The sequence below is a fragment of the Arachis stenosperma genome, chromosome 6 (genome assembly GCF_014773155.1).
Source record: "Arachis stenosperma cultivar V10309 chromosome 6, arast.V10309.gnm1.PFL2, whole genome shotgun sequence".
Taxonomy (NCBI): Eukaryota; Viridiplantae; Streptophyta; class Magnoliopsida; order Fabales; family Fabaceae; genus Arachis; species Arachis stenosperma.
The window spans coordinates 138,281,464-138,298,811 of record NC_080382.1 but is presented as its reverse complement, the minus strand read 5'-3'; the positions used below and the strand labels follow the sequence as shown (position 1 = coordinate 138,298,811).

At 28.2% G+C, this 17,348-nt stretch overlaps 1 protein-coding gene across 1 annotated transcript; it reads right to left on the bottom strand.

The window, feature by feature from the left end:
- Window positions 1-4,822: 4,822 nt before the first annotated feature.
- On the bottom strand, window positions 4,823-8,368 carry LOC130935753 (glucan endo-1,3-beta-glucosidase 5). Its single transcript, XM_057865636.1, has 2 exons — window positions 7,452-8,368; window positions 4,823-6,077 (listed from the first exon to the last, which is right to left on the bottom strand). Exons 1-2 carry the CDS (start codon window positions 7,793-7,795, stop codon window positions 4,982-4,984), a joined length of 1,440 nt encoding a protein of 479 aa, XP_057721619.1. The 5' UTR covers window positions 7,796-8,368; the 3' UTR covers window positions 4,823-4,981.
- Window positions 8,369-17,348: the final 8,980 nt, after the last annotated feature.

Sequence of the window (17,348 nt, the reverse complement as noted above, 5' to 3'; positions counted from 1 at the left end):
TTATACACTCTTTCTTTATATCTTTGTTATTTTCAAAATTCAATTGTAACCCTGAAATTGGAGCAGAGACCTGTGTTGTCCTTATTAATTTCCTTTCCTTCATTAGTGAAGTACTTTTTCATAATTTTGGTTTTGATGAAATTAGCATTCAGCTATAGACATTTTTATAAAAAAAGGTAAATTAGTAATCCTTGTAGTTGGTCAACTAGAAAGTAGTCTGGGTATAGTTATGCAAATCTTAAGAGGAGAAATTAAAAGTATTATTTGAATATAATTTCCTAGGAGATATAATGGTGGTTAGGGTTTAGGGTTGGGGAATATAATAGTGGCAGTATATATGGAAGATAAGGGAAAAAGATAGAAAAAAAATCATTTTGTCTTTTTATAGAATTTTATAAGATGAAACATCTTTAATTAGATGGCTTATGATATGTTTAAATAACACTGTTCTAATACAATATGCCTTTGTATCTTTTTAATTTTTTATAAAATTCTTTTTGATGAATAAGAATTTTGATAGTATTATAAAATGTATTATTGTGGATTTTATATAGTGAATGAATCAATGAATGATTTCACCGCACGGTCGATGATCACATGTGGGGTCAGCTTGTAATCATAATTAATATCTAACTTAGCATCTTTTCGTTTAGCTTTTGGGAAGTCCAAATCATCAATATGTAAGAGTGATGACAATGCTATGCAACCAAATCGATTACAAAATATTACGGACCAGTCAGAACCACATTTGTTGTTTCCTTGTGACTGGTACCTTTTCTTTTTCTTTTTTGAAATAGCATCTATCATCTTATTATTGAAGATAAACTCTATTGAAGTATTAAAAGTTTCATAAAAATATATAACATTTTCAATATCAGCTATTCTATTTCTATGTCTAAAACGTTAACCTGTAATTATTTATTAAAGAAAAACAATATTGGCATCTAACATTTATTATATATTACTAATTTTATAACTAAAATATATTATATGTTATTCTTTTATTGGAGTTAAAATAAAATTTTATTCTCTAAAATTAAACAGTTTTCTTGTTTTTTTCTCTTTCTCATTTTTTATTCCTTCTATCTCTTTTATATATCATTATTAATGACTAATTATAAATTTAACAATTAAAATATATAACATAATATTTTTTAATTAAAATTAAATTAAATTAAAATTAAAATATAACTATATTATATTACTAAGTAAAAAACTAAAATGTGTCACATGATACTCTCATCTAAATTGAAATAAAATATTTTTTTAAAATTAATAAATTTTTTCTCTATCCGTTTATCTATTTCTCTCCTTTTTTTTATTTCCCTTTATCCTTCCCACCCTATATAATTTATCGCTTATATTTTATATTACTAATCTAACAAATCAAAATGTGGCCAATGAGTTATAGTTCAAATGTCATAGTATCCCCATACTCACCTAAGAGGTTACGTGTTTGAGTCTCCCTATCTTTAATAAAAAAAATCAAAATGTGTGACGAGATATTCTTTCATTATAATTAAAATAAAATCTTTTCTTTCAAAATTAATAAATTCTCTCTCTCTCCTCCTTTTTCTTTTATCATTCTTTCTCTTTTTTCTCTCATTCTCTATCTCTCTCTACATTTATTTTCTACAAAAATTAAAATTAATAAAATAATATAATTCAAATAAATTCATAAAATTATAATAAATAAATTAAATTTATAGCTAAATATAATTAAAAAATATTTCGTAATATTAGTCATATAAAAATATATTATTATTTTTATATTTTTTTATATTTAGTTTTAAAGTTTTACCGCTTATCTTTCTAATTTATATTTTTACTTTTCTTCTTTTAAATATTTATTACATATAATTTACAAAAATACTAATATTATAATTAATAATTACAATCAAGATTTAATTTTTTTAAAAAAAATAATTTTGAGTTAATTTATAACTATTAATATAAATTTTGTATACTAATATCTAATTATATTTTTATATATATATAGAGAGAAAATATTATTTTTAAATAAAAATATGAAAATTAATTATTTTTTTGTGTACAACAAATTTAACACCTAATCAAATACAAAAGTATACACATCTAATTCTTTCAAATTATAAGTTGTATTTTATTTTGAAATAAAATTTTTTTCAAATTCTAAACAAAAAAAAAATCGTATTTGCGGAATTAAAGTTAAAAAATAGTGTTTGAAAAATATGAATTTTTTTATTTTATTTCTGAAAAAAATTCTAAAATTAATTATTAGCAAAAATTAAACTATTTCATATAAAAATAATACCTAAAAAACTTGTTATTTAAATTTTTTTATATGAGATACTGATCTTTTTAGTCGATGATGATTTATGTCTCCTGCGACCTTTTTACAAAAGTAGTTTGATTTTATAAGTTTTGTCTGTTATAATGTATAATATCAAAACAAAATTGATGTAATTCTAAAAGATTTATATTCTAATAATATTATTACTAATAAAAATATTAGTTAGCCTCTGTTAGTAACTTTTTCTTTATTTATTAATATTTTATATAATTAAAAGATGAGTTGTTTTTAAATGCCTTTCTGTTCAATAATTGTAAATGAAGACAGAGCTTCAATAAGAAGGAATGGGGGGAATGAATTAGGATCATATATAGGGAGAGGAATCAAATTGGGTCGAAATTTCAATTTGGTCATGTTAGCTAACTGTTGTAACATTTAGTATGGCAACAGAGTGTCACATCATCCTTGCAATTGTTGATTCATCACGGAACAGTAATTCAAAAATCACTATAATATCCGGAATTTAATCTAAAAGAGTAAGAGACTACTATAATAAAATTAGAATATGACAAAATTAAATTAAATAATCTCATAAATCTAAGAGACTACTGTCAAAATTTAGTCTACCGGATTAGTGAAAGTGAGACGCTTCTATAAAGATATTTAAAACGTCTTTTTTTAAAGATATTTATTATTAATTAAAATTTAATACATATAATTAATTAAAATATATTATTTTTATCAAAATTAAATCAGACAAATTGATTTAATAAATAAATTGATAAATCAAATATTAAACCGATTTAAATTAATATTCTTTTTTATAAAAAAATGATTACAATAATCTTATTATAGAAAATGACTAAAATATTTTTATTATATATTTTTTTATTTTAAAAATCCTAAATTCTAACCTTATAACAATACAGAGAAAAGAAAAAGGTTAGAATTTAAGATTCTTAATTAATTAATATATATATATATATATATATATATTAGTCATTTTTTATAATAAAAATATTATAATTATTTTTTATAAAAAAATATTAATTTAGACCGGTTTAAAATATAATTTATTAATTTTTTAGTTAAATCAATTTATCCGATCTAATTTTAATAAAAATAATATAGTTTAATTAATTATATGTATTAAATTTAAATTATTTAAAATATTTTTTAAAAAATATTTTAAACATCTTTATCTAAGTGACTCCCTTGTAATGAAATGTTTGATATCGCTTGCAAGGATGCATGGGCCATGTTTTTGTGATGTCATTTAGTAGAATATTAGAAGTGGATTTTCATTATCTTGGTTTGAATCTCATGTGCGACAGCGATAGTGATAAGGTCCAGAGTTGCAAAGCTTCCTTTATGTGGCATAAATAATTTTTCTTTGTTCCATTCCAAATAATAATAATAATAATAATAATAATAAGAGAATGTATAAGGAGCCAATAGAATATTTATACAATACAATAAGATTTATGGAGTATTAGAGATATAACTATTAGTGTTACTTTTTTCTATCAGCTGAAGTTTTTGGAATGAGTGGTATCATGATATGATTTCAAAATCAATAGTATAGGAGATGTTCATTTTATAGCTCAATAGTTCATTATCTCCCTAGCAGAATCCTATTAATAATAATAATTTGTGTTATTATCTTCCCATCTTTTTAGAGTAAGTTTACCATCAAACCACTCCAGATGGACTAGATTAATTTCACTCATTTCTATTAATATTTTCACTGTTTTTCTTTTTTTTTTTTTTTCCCAATCGACTACCCAGTTGTTTCACGTTGTTTTCTTGACATCTTTTAGAAATATCAGAAACGAATTCAAATTTATATTTTACCACTATATAAATATGTATAAAAAAGTTAGTCACAAAAATCATTATTTATATAAAATATATATTTAAAATTAATAAAAAATACATATAAATATTATACATACATAATAACTAATTTACTGACTAATTTTGTGTACACAATATTTTTAAACTAACTAAGCAAAAAGTTGATGGCACAATAAAAAACTCGCACAATTTCAAGAAACAAACCAATAGAAAAATGAAAGAAAAAAAAATTTAGATATCAGAATTAAAATTTACTTGTAACAGGCTCACTATTAAAATGGCACTTTAGTCTATGTTAAGACAAAAAAAAATAATTTCTATAAAAACATCTTTATATAAATATAAATACACATTAAAAATAAATTAAACCACACATATATTTATACACAAATACATTAATGACTAATTTTAGTGACTAATTTTAGTATACAAATAACATTTTTGTTATATAAACCATTAAGTTATTCAATTAACTATTTCAAACCATTTAACAATTCACAAATATCATCTTTTCTTTAAAATATCTTTATAGAAGGAATTACCAAAAAAAAAAATTTGAGAAGCTGCTTTATTTACTCAACAAATATATCTTTTTTGTGACACAAGAATTTAGATTTTAAAGAAACGTTGTCACCGAGGTAGTGTCCGGAATGTGTCTCAGACGAAAACCGAGAAACAAAGACAATTGAGAGAGACAAAAAAAAAACCGCCTCTATGCTTGGTTTCCACATAATTTTCAACATGCTTTCACTTCCATTGGCTCCAATCCAGCACATTGAAAAAATAAGAAACTCAAAATACACGGTTTCACTTTTCTCCAATAATAACAAATTCAAAAAAGCAAAAATAATATTACACAACAATACCTAAAAACAAGAATACAAATAGCAATATTCTAACAGAACCAATTCTGACAGCAGAATCTGTCTGGATCATGATTTTGAATTTGCAATCACCCACTGAAGGATCTCTCTCGGTGACAACAGAAAGTCCAGGGAATTTGCATGCACTGTCCATTTGATCATTCACCTGAAAATAGCTATTAAATGCATAAGATATGTTACCTTGAACATCCAAATTTCCACATGAAGTTCCATATCCAAGACTAGTGCAATCAGCATTTTGGCACGCATAAGATACACTCGGCGCAACTTGGTCGCTGTTGAGGTTCGCCGAAGGCTTCATAATACACCACTTTTTAGGAAGATATGCGACGCCACTAGCAGCTATCAAGCCGTTCGGACTTGTCGGTCCAAGGCTGAGTTGGTACTTTGGCTTTCCGTCGTAGTAAAACAATCCCCAGTGGCGTTCGAAGTTACCTGGTTGAATGCTTTTGCTGTCTTCATCTATGAGGCTAAATAGGTAGGCGTCGATCGGACCCGGCCTCATTGGGGTACCTTTTCCGCCAAGATATCTAGACGTGAAGCCTTGGTTGAAGCGTTGGGCGTATTGAAGGTTCGCATTCCGGTCCCCATCTGTAGGCCACCCGATCTCTCCAACAATAATGGGCAGGTTTCCGAAGCCATTCTTCTGCAATGCCCATACTAGAGTATCATGGTTAGCATCAAAGACATTGTCATAGATCTTTCCATTGTCGTTTATAGCACTCGAGAAGCCATTGAAGAAGGCATAGTCCATTGGGAAGTTGGGATCGGCGTAGAGGCTGATGAAAGGGTAGATGTTTACAGTGAATGGAGCATTGTTCTGACTCAAGAAACTGACAATTTTTATCATGAGATCATGGATGTCTGTCCTGAAGTCACCGTCGGAAGGTTTATCCGACGAACTTTGATACACATCAGCATTTAAAGGGGTGGTGACTTTAACCCTGTTGCCCAAACCAGCCTTCACAAGAGCTGATTGGATGTTTTGAAGAGCCGGAAGGGTTGTGGACTCGAACGTTCCATTGTAAGTTGACAAGAAAGGTTCATTTCCCACGGCGACATACCTTGAAAAAAAATTACAAGAAATAATGGTTAAGGAGATACACATAATGCAAACAATAAAAAAAGTAATTCATTGTATCAAAACAACATTGTAAAATACTAAGATCTTGCAGAATGAAATCTCAAATCATTTCTATTCCATGATTCCACTCTTTCAAAAAGCAAAGATCAATAGGACATATTCGGTTTGCATTCTCATTTTCTGTTTTCATTGTACCAGCTTCAAGTTTTACTAGAAAGAAACCATCTTGATTTCAATGTTTCCTTTGTCAATATTTTGTTCACAAAATCTTGGAAATAAAAGGCAGACCAAAAACAAGGTGGCCTTTATTTCAATATAACTCCCCATGAGATCTTAATATCACTCGACTTCCAAGAGAATTTTCATAACATTGGACCTTTCAATTTTTACAATCAAACAGAACAAATAATCTGTTTTTGTACACGCTTAAAATAAAACTGATATGGATTTTTTATTTTTGATGGCTCATGTCATATTTTATAAGTCCTTATTTCATCAATCAATGGTGAAAACTTAATAGTACAATTTCACAAATAACTTGGCAATTCAACATCATATTAGAATATAACTTGATAGCAAAAACAATTGAAGGCAAGCAAGTAGATACAAATAAGTGAGAGTGAATTAATCAAAAAGTTTAGAATTTAAATTGAACTAAGCAAGAGCAAGAGTAGTTTCAGCAATATATGAATTTTAGAAGAAATAATCTCTATGAAGATGGCATACATAGTAAATTGAACTATGGAATTCAACTCAGTGATGCCAAAAGCAGTAAATTGACCATATTTGGAACTGAGTTGATTTTGAAATTGTTTCAACTTTAGTCATGTAAATATAGAGGTTTTCCATATCAGGTTATATTTGACTTCTAAGATATGAATCAATTCAACTTGAATAGATGGAGTTTCTGATTCAAACCAAATCAATTCTAATTCAAAATTTCAAAAGGACTAAAATTAATCATCCCTTTCAATGATTCCAAGCACATCACAATCAATTCCAGAAAAAATCACACCTAGAAAGAAACACAAGATTTTCACTCATCCAAAGTCATTTTCTAGTTGCCACATTTTCTTCCCAAATTGGATAGCTCCATCACTCCTCAAAAGAGAACTACCAAACCATAAACAAACTCCTCAAATACATGCATAAACATAAATAACTATTCCACATTCAAAGCTATGAACCACACAAACTAAGAGGTAATATAGTAAAAGATTCAAATTGATGAATTAAGTGGCAACCACCAAAGGGGATCACTCACAAAAACATCAAAGACCAAAAGGTTGAACTCTAAATCAATGAATCAACAAAATACCCAAAGAAAAAGTGTTCTCTTTTTTTCTTTTTCTACCTGATGTCTACTCCACCAGATGAGATATGAGCTGAGATATTCTTTGAGACCCATTTTTCAGCAGCTTGAACACTGTTAGCAAGTGTGTAAAGCATGTCATTTGGGATACCAACCATGACTTGGATCTGAGTCTTCTTAAGAGCCTCTAAGATATTTGAGTCAGCATCAAAAAGCTTCACTTTCTGAATACCATTGTCTTTTAGCATTTTCACCACTGTTGATGGTGGCAAAGGGTGTGTTGCTTGTGTTCCCCAGTTAACACCAATTCCACTCACCACTGAACACACCAACAGTTCAATGAACAACACCATAACAAGAAACCTCTTCAGTTTTCCACACCCCATTATAAGACACCCCAGATAAATGAAGAGTAAAAAATCTTGCTTTTTATTTATAAGGGAATGTCAAATTTGAAGCTCGAAACTCAAAGGTGCTTTTTTTATTCCTGGGGTTTCACAAGTTTGTTGCTTTATTCAGCAACCAGCTATGAAACTAAGTAAAGCAGAACTTGGATAACTGTTAAAGCATGAAACTCAAGAGAGAGAAGAGTACTCAAGAATAGTGATACAAAAACAATGGTAAAAATCACAAGTAGGTAAAAAGGGGAAAAAAAAAGAGGAAAAAAAAACAGCCTAACTGAAATTATTCAGAAAGCAACAAAGTTAAGGGAGCTTGAAAGCCTAAAAAAGGTTAAAAATAAAAGAGAAGCTAAGAACGGATCTCTTAGGATAGCAGAAGTGCAGAACCTTTGTTCTGCTTAAGTGCTTTAAGACTTAAGCTCCCCAAAACAACAGAGAGACAAAGACGGAGAATGAGGATGTGTGTGTCTGTGTGTGTTTGAGAGAGAGAGAGAGAGAGAGAGAGAGAGAGAGATAAAGATGGAGAGAGAAAATAACGAGTCCTTAATGCATTATTGAATTATGAGACAGGGCAGAAGCTCAATGGTGGGGGGAATTCTGTATTAAAAAAAAAAGCCGGTGGGTAAAATAATTATTTATAATATTAGAAAAAATATAACATAAAAACTTATTAATTATAGCTATAAAGAGTAATGTATTTTTTAATAATATCCCAAATCATTTTTTAAAATATTTTTAGTCGATCATTTTAGATTTTAACAAATTTTTAGTTTTTAACCACTAAATTAATCTGTAAATTTTTATTTCGTTAGATAATTAGTATTTATATTAAATTATTTGTTTATATAAAAAGGTTTATATGAGAAATTTTAACATTTCTAAATTTTTTATTATTTTATTGAATGATAATAAAAATTAATTCATCTAATTTTTTACTAAAATTTAATATAAAAATTAATTTATTTAACAAAATAAAAATTATGAATTGATTTGTTAACTAAAATTTGTTGAACATTAAAATATTCTAACTAAAATTTTTTTAAAAATTGATTGGAATATTACTCTATATTTTTATATAAAGTAAGATATTTGGTTTTTAGTTTTATTTTTTTATTTTTTATTGAAATATGATCAAATAGGGAGAAGGGAATAGAAGTTAAAATACAAGTGATTGGTTGCTTTGAGTTCTTCTAGTTTAAATATTTTCATTTTTCAGATTTTGTAAGAAGATAAAATAAATTTTTAATATTAAAACGTGAAATATTAAAAAGAAAAACGAATCCAACCCTAAATATCTAGACTTTGCTGGATATTAAATATTTCTCCAATGGTGAGGGAATCTTTTTTTTGTTTGGGAGAATTAAGAAGGCAAGTAATCACATCACACAAAGTGGAACCAACCCTTTTCCAAAAAAGAATTACATAGAAAATCCCACATGCTTGCAAATTGCAATAAATGGCTTTAATTTTACTCTTAATTTTTTGTATATCTTTTTTCGTCATAACTGTTGAAACTGATAAGTACACTGTGTTGTTGAGGTGTGGCCGTCCCCAGAGAAAACCACTTTACTTCAATTCATAGACTTCAGATGCCAATTCCCATTCTTACATTATATTTTTTTTATCTTAACAAAGATTATGTTACAAGATTTTCTCTCTTTTATGTTTCGGCTACATTAATTAACGGTTTGATATGGTTCTGTATATAATACTAAGTTTATAAACTATAAAGTGTACATGGCAGTGGAGACAAAAGAAGAAGAGCATTTGAAGATATATAGATGGCATTACTTGTTGCAAATTTAATTAATATCATATTATGAATTATTATTGATAGTTAGACATGATATGGGTGTATAATAATCTTAACGTTTAAGGTATAATATGTTTTCCACCTCATTATCCAGCAATGTCCAACTGCTTCTTGTCCTTCTTATCCAAACATAAAGTTTCTTGCTAGAGTCATGCTAGACTAACATACTTTTGGTTTTTTCTTTTCTTTTTTTTTTTTAAATTTATTTTCCCCTCATAATTGGGGTATATATTGTTAAACATGATGATTACTGTTTTTTTTTTCTTGTAAGCACTTTGATTGATTAGATAGTTGATTTAGAGGTTTAAATTTTTGTATGTCCAAAATGCATATTAAATCATTAATGCTTGGTTAAAGAATGATATTTTTTTTTTCACTCACTCTCATTTTTGAATTACACATTTTTTAGACATATTTATGATTAAACTATTATTTTTTAATTATAAAAAAAATAATCATTAAAAGTTGGAATTAACTTTAAGAATACAAATTAAAGTTATCAATTAAAATTTTTTGTAGAAAAAATATAAAGTTAAATTTTAATACATTTATTATGAATTTATTAAAATAAAAAATTTAAAAACTTCTATTAATATTAATTTTAACATATATATATATATATAGAACACATAATAATTAAACTCATAAAAATTCGATTTAATAAAACTAATCAAATATTAATTAGATGTTAGCTTTTATTAGCTATTTTGTATTTCGGGACATATTTTAATAAAAAATCTTTACAATAAATTTTAGTAATCTTTGAAAAAAAATATTCTACAACTCTAATAAATGCAACGAGAAGCTAGAAACTAAGAAGAAACAAATTATGAATAAAAATTAATTAAAGAAATAAACAAAAATTCATGCTCTTTTTTTATCTTACACAGCATACAAAATACTCATTTATATACATTATTATAAATTTTATATTCCATTTTTTGAGTTTATAATGTTAAAATATTATTTGAATCATCAATGTTGACGAGATTAATAACTTCATTATATTAAAAAATAAAAATAACCAAAAATTTATCTTGATAGCAAATTTAAGAATGTACTTTTTATTCTTAAAAAAACTTTAAAAAAAATACACATACTAATTTATTTAAATATAATTCAATCAACTCAATTTGATAAGTAAAAGAAGATACATATACATATTTATATTAATAGAGAGTAGAAAAAGGAGACCTTCATGACTTAGACCATACTAAATTAACTCATAACACAACATAATAACATAAACCTTGAGCGGAACTAGAAAAATATTAAAAGAGGGTTAAAATTATTTACACAATAAAATAATATTAAAATAAATTTTTTAGGGAGACTAAACTGAAATTTACATATAATTTACATGTAAAAAATTAAAATTAGGGGGCCGTTTCCCCTCTTTTGCAGTATGTAGCTACGTCCCTGACATAAACATAAAGATATATGCTCCTACATCATTGTCTCTAAGTTAAAAATAACTTCTATATTATTCTCTTTGTGTTGAAAAAAATTCAGCTTGTAGTAGCGTAATATTTTATTGGTGAGTGCATTTGGCCTTAAAAGATGTGAAAAGACATAGCTCAATTTGATTCTTTTAACCATCTACATATCGTAATGAGTTAACACAATCTTCTTACCATTTTTATGAAATAGTATATATTTTTGAAGCCATCGACGATTATATTGTCAAGGATATTCTAACATTAAGTGACACATATATATTGGGATAACGTCACACCACATTTTATCCTTGTATTTGCTTCTCATAAAAAATTAGACACATCATTGCTTTATTACTTCAACTTTTTTTTAACCAATGCAACTTGTAGAAAATTAGGAATTAGAATGTAACTCGGCCGGTAGCATCAGATTATTTACCATATAATTTGAAGTAACATTTTCACAACTTCAACTATTTATGATGGTCTTGTAAATCTTTTTTTCAATAGTGCATCTTGTATAAAAGATTTTGTGGCATCGCCAACTCTCATTTTTTGTTAGTCTTGCAATATTTAAGTTTTAACGAACTGTCATGACTTTTTTATAATCGACTGAAAACTTCTTCAATATCATAGTCAACTTCACATTTTTCCTTTTGTTTCTTGATTAGTTATTCATTAACCTTTTTTTTTTGACAAAAGTGATAACCTTTTTATTTGGACAATCAAGAGTAACATACCCAAAAATTTGATATTTGAAGTACTTCTTGCATGATAATTTATGCTCTTTGTTGCTTTGTGAAGTTTTAAAAAATTTTGTCTTTATTTTTGTTGATCATCGAAGATGACTTTTTTATCATTCGACAACTAAATATTATTTATTTGTGTTTTTTGTTTTTTAATTTTTAATGACAATCTAATAACATCATTTAAAGTTTAATATAATTACAGTTGAACGGTATTAAAATTTTTTGTATTAAATCTTTTAAAATAATGAGCAATAATTTTTTCTTCAAACTTGTAAATACTATACTTCATAAGAAACTCTGAAAAGTTCTTCATGGTTCATTGTGTATTCTTCAAAGTCTATTTTTAGTTTAAAACTGAATTTTCTATAATTTTCTAAAAAAAATAAATAAATCAATCCGAATAACATGTGAGATTGATCATATATAGGTTTAAAAGTTGAGACTCGTAAATAAAAAAAAAATGAACTTAGACGAGATGAGTCTAGACGGACCCTTCACACTTTGGATAAGATAGGAAGAAAAATTAAGTCTAGTCCATTAAGCCAAATTCAAATAATGGGCCACGAGCTACATTTGACTTAATACCTAAAGATCTGAATTCGATATTTTTTTAGAGTATTTATCCAAATTGGTCTTTAAAAAATTTTGAAGTAGATGTTTTAGTCTCTAACAAAATTTAATTATATAATTAGTTCCCAATTTTTGTAAATGTTCGTCACTTTAGTCTTTTTGTTAGATTTTCCATAAAATCATAACGGTGGAGTCAAACGTGTCACGTTCAGGTAATGAGTCAGTCGTTAAGCGCCACGTGTTCAATAAAGACGAATTGATCCTTATTCTAAAGAGTAAAACTAGAGAACCAAAAGCATATCAGCCAAAACCCAGCCAAATGCCTTTGGATGAATTAAAAATCTCTACGAGTTAATATATATGGATGTTTCTTCTACTAAGTATCAGAATGTTTCTTTTTCATATTAAATGGATGTTCTTTTATATATTTTTCGAATTTGTAATTGTTGGAAGTGGATAGGTTAATGTGAGGGAAAAGAGGAAGGTTTTTATAGGTTTTAATTAGGTTTACTTAATCAATTTAAATTTTTTTTAATTTTGAATTTAAAAAAATTAAAATTAATTAATTATTAATATAAATTAATGTAGTTTTGTTTAGTTTTTGGCTGATAAGCTTTTGGTTCCTTATACTTTTCCTATTCTAAATGATGCTAAACGTTGCGTTTTGGGAGTAGGGCACGAGGGTGTGTGTCGTTTCGTTAGCTGAGTGGATTTAAAGATCCATTTTTGTCTTCCTCCCCCAAAACGAAATTACAATCAACACCCTCTCTTCCCCTAGGTTTTACATAGAAAGCTACCACCACGTGAACCGCTAGTCTTCCGATGACCTCCGCTGACATTGTTGACTCAAGGCTTTGTACGAAACGGAGTTATTGTAGAAGAAGGTTTTACCGGTTTATCGGTCTTCATCGGTCAGGTTAGTATATCTCTTCTCTATTATGATGCGGATAGTATAGTTTATCATCGTTGCAATTGTTCGAATGTGTTTACCCTGTGTATCTGTTTCTGGTATTAGAAATTAGTTATTGAAGAAAGTGTTTTTAAGTTCTTCATTACTATGAAAATTACTGATAAGTAACGTAATGCATGCATATATGAGCTTAACATTAAAAAAATTCAATATTTTTGTGGTAAATACACTTTATACATTTATTAATCTAGTTATCACAATTAGAAAATCAAAGTTTGAGCAGTTGGTGTTTAATATGTAATTGCTCTGTATAAGTTTGTGTTCTGGTTTTGACATTTTATTCCATGTTTATAGATTGTAGATGACTGATTGGGTTATCCCTGTCTTTCAACATGGGGGGAGTTTTGTCAAAGATAATGTAACACCCTAACTTTTAGCACGTCATAACCGTACCAAAAGTAAGGAGTTACTAACCTGTTTTCTTTATTTATTATTTAATATTGAGCCTTTGACTCGACACCGTATCGCTGATTTCTTTTAAAACCGGAAGTAAATACTTCATCTTAAAAAAAACAAACAAGAATAGATTCATATACAAGACTTCTTACTTAAATAGCTTATAATGTAATATACATATAAAACATACAACTCCTATCCCTCTTATAAAAATTATAATAACAAAGATGAGGGAAGAAAAATTATCTAACTAAAACAATATCATATAAACAAAACGCAGTAAAACTCTTCATAATGCTCCTTCATCCGATTCCTGAAAAGGTAAAGTTGTAGGGGAGTGAGAACTTCGTCATCGCAAGTTCTCAGTAGGGACAGAGAATGCCGTGAGAGTAAAGAATTAAGTTACAAATAATCGCTTTTCAACTTTAAATAATTACTTTTAAAACTCACTTTAAAGACAATTGATTAGTTCTCAATAAGCTAAATCATTCAAGAAAATCCCAATAAGCAGTAGCAACCAAAACCCGCAACAAACATACTAACTAAAGCACAAAAAAAGAGAAACAAACACAACACATGCACAATCATAGAAAAATACAATAAGCAAACACAACCAAAAAACAAATACGCAAACAATATGATGCATGTCTATCCCTAGTGCAGGTAATGAACTCATTTTTCGGTTTCGACCCGCACCCGAAGCAATCCGACTCGCAAGTCAGATAAGGAATTCCAGCGGCATAACGTCTGCAAGTTTCTACTTTTTGCAGGCGCTGATTCTCCAGTTGAAGTATGCCGAACATGACATATACAAGTACTTGCAGACGCTGATTCTCCAGTTGAAGCATGTGCCCCTTTCTCCTGAAAGCCATTCCATATACACGGACGTCCCGCACAATCATTCACATATAAAACCCACGGTTTAACATTTTCACATCGGCACTATAACCATTTATTTTCCGCCACCCTCTTGTGACCTTTTAATCATTTTATAATCACACATGCCGTGTTCTCTTTTCCCTTTCTTTCTTTTTCTTAACAAACCGAATTCATATCATAAATTAAAACAAAATCTCTTCTCAAAAGATTGAATTTAAAATATTATACTTTTCTTAATAAATCGGATTGAAAATAAGACCCTTTCCATAATAATTCAAAATCAAACAATATTCATAAATCAAATTGGCTTTTAAATAATGCCTTAAACAAAGTCTTGGAATTTTATAAAAATTTCGACAACATTTTCTCTAAAATTTGGCCTATGACACCCTTCCAGAATCCCTGCCAAATAATCTCTCAACCATTTCGAATATCAAATATTTTTCAATAATCAAACCATTTTCAAATATTAAATAATTCTTAATAATCAAATCGTTTCCTTTGAAATTAAACCACGTTCTATTTCAATAAAATTTAGCTTCCTTTCAAATCCTTTGCTCTTGAATCAAACCAATCATTACTAATGAATCAAACCAATATTTTTAAGCTGAACTCCTCCAACTCCTAAAGAAAAAAAAAATACTATTTACTTTGATATCATTTATAGTAGTATTAACCCTCAAGCACATTATGCATAAAAATTGAGGCTAAAGAATTTACAAATAACAAATTTTGAATTTAAGCAAAAGACCAATGGTATAAACCAAATAAACATCCACTTCTCATATGAAAGAACCATCTGCATACATGATGAAATAAACATCTGCTTTATTAGTTTTTCAGTAACAACTAACAGATTGACCAAAATATCACCCGTGCACCATGTTTAAATGCCATAACTCAAACAAGCAATTTCAATTCAAACAAAATTAAACTAAATCAAATCCAAACCATATAAGAAAAGATACATGCGGAACATATGCATGTCGGATCTAGCAAATCAAGTAACAGAACAATGGTATAAACCAGATAAACATCCATTTCTCATATGAAATAACCATCCGCATATATAGTAAAATGAACATCTCCAAATAATGGAAAATAAGGTTATGAATTGAAGTTAGTATAAAATACAAAGATTATAAAAAAAAAACTTAGAAAAAGAAACGGAGATTCAGTTGGTGGTACTGGATATTGTAGTACTAAGGAAGTAAGGAGAATAAATCATGACCAAATAAATAAATAAATTTACAAAAAAAATGGGAGAATAGTAGCACTTTCTCTGATTTACCAACCATTGGCTCTTAGAAATTCTGCATCCTACAATACCACCTTACTCCTGGTCCAACTAAGTCTCATTATTTTCGATGATTATGCCATAATAATTAGAGTAATTAATTAATTATTGAACTGAATACTATATAATTTGATTATAGGACCACTAAGTACTAACCTCAGCTCTTTCTGCTTGAACTCGTGTGTTTGAATCATACTTAAGGAAGAAAAGAAAAATTCACATCAACTCCTACATCTATAACTAGCTTATAATGTACATTACAAATTACAACAAAAGGGTAATGTGTTATGTCTCCTCTAACACTGCACTTCACATGACACTTTAAAATCATATGTCACAAATGCATGCACTTAAGATAAAATAATTCACAATAATCTTTCAAAAATTCTAGGATCATATTAAAATATAACTTTCATGCTTATCACTACAAATTTACTATTGTAAACTCAAAGGAATAAATTAAATTTTTACACATCAAATTCTACACTAAATGCAAGCCTTGCTGCTCAATAAAGAACTACTCCTAAAACTACTTGACATTATCAATCTTAGAACTCCTCATGCAGTTTTTCTAACAAACATAAATATGTAATCTTATAAGCATTTCCAGATTAGTTGAATGATCTGATACCAAATAACGTTGCTGAGTATTCACAAGGAAGGCACAAAATTCATCTTCCCAAACCTACGACAGTATTTGTTTCTACATTTAATTATGCAGCTGGTCTAGGTACTTTCATGCCAAATCCATGCTTCAGTTTCTCAACTATGTAAAACAATAAAATTGTGGTGTAAACAATCATATAAGGAGTCAAGTACTAGGACAATTTGAGCAATAAGCAAACAAAATTGAATCTAAGCACTTTTTTTTTTAATTAAAAGAAAAGGAAGTAAGACTTAATTCTGGTGAAGAATGAAGATAGATAAATCTCTACTACTACCTTCAAATAGCAATCAAACTTAAAATCTGAGATAAAATAGTGAAGAGGAAGACAAAAAGGTATACAATAAAGCAAGCATTGCACAACTAAACTAGAGACCTTATAGCTAATAAATAATAACTAAAGCATCCTACAATGCTAAGTAACATTAGAAGCGTAAGTGCATTAGATACAAAGAGATAGGCAGTTACTATATAATATAAGGACAGAATCAGCAGAAACGAAGCACTTAATCACATAAGAAAAGATGATGTTTGTTTGACACCTAGGGAGAAGAGAAGCGTGCAATAGTGGAGAGAAGTCGCATCGGCACACCGTCGAAGCAGGGGGCGGATGTTCGCCCGCGTGACAGCGACTCTAAACGTGTGGCACAAGGACGGCGGGAGGACTGCTTCGTGCCGGCATCACAGTGGAGCGGCGATGAGGGTTCACAGTGGCTGCAGCGGTGTATTGGGTGTGGTGAAGATAGGATTTAGGGTAAGTAAAA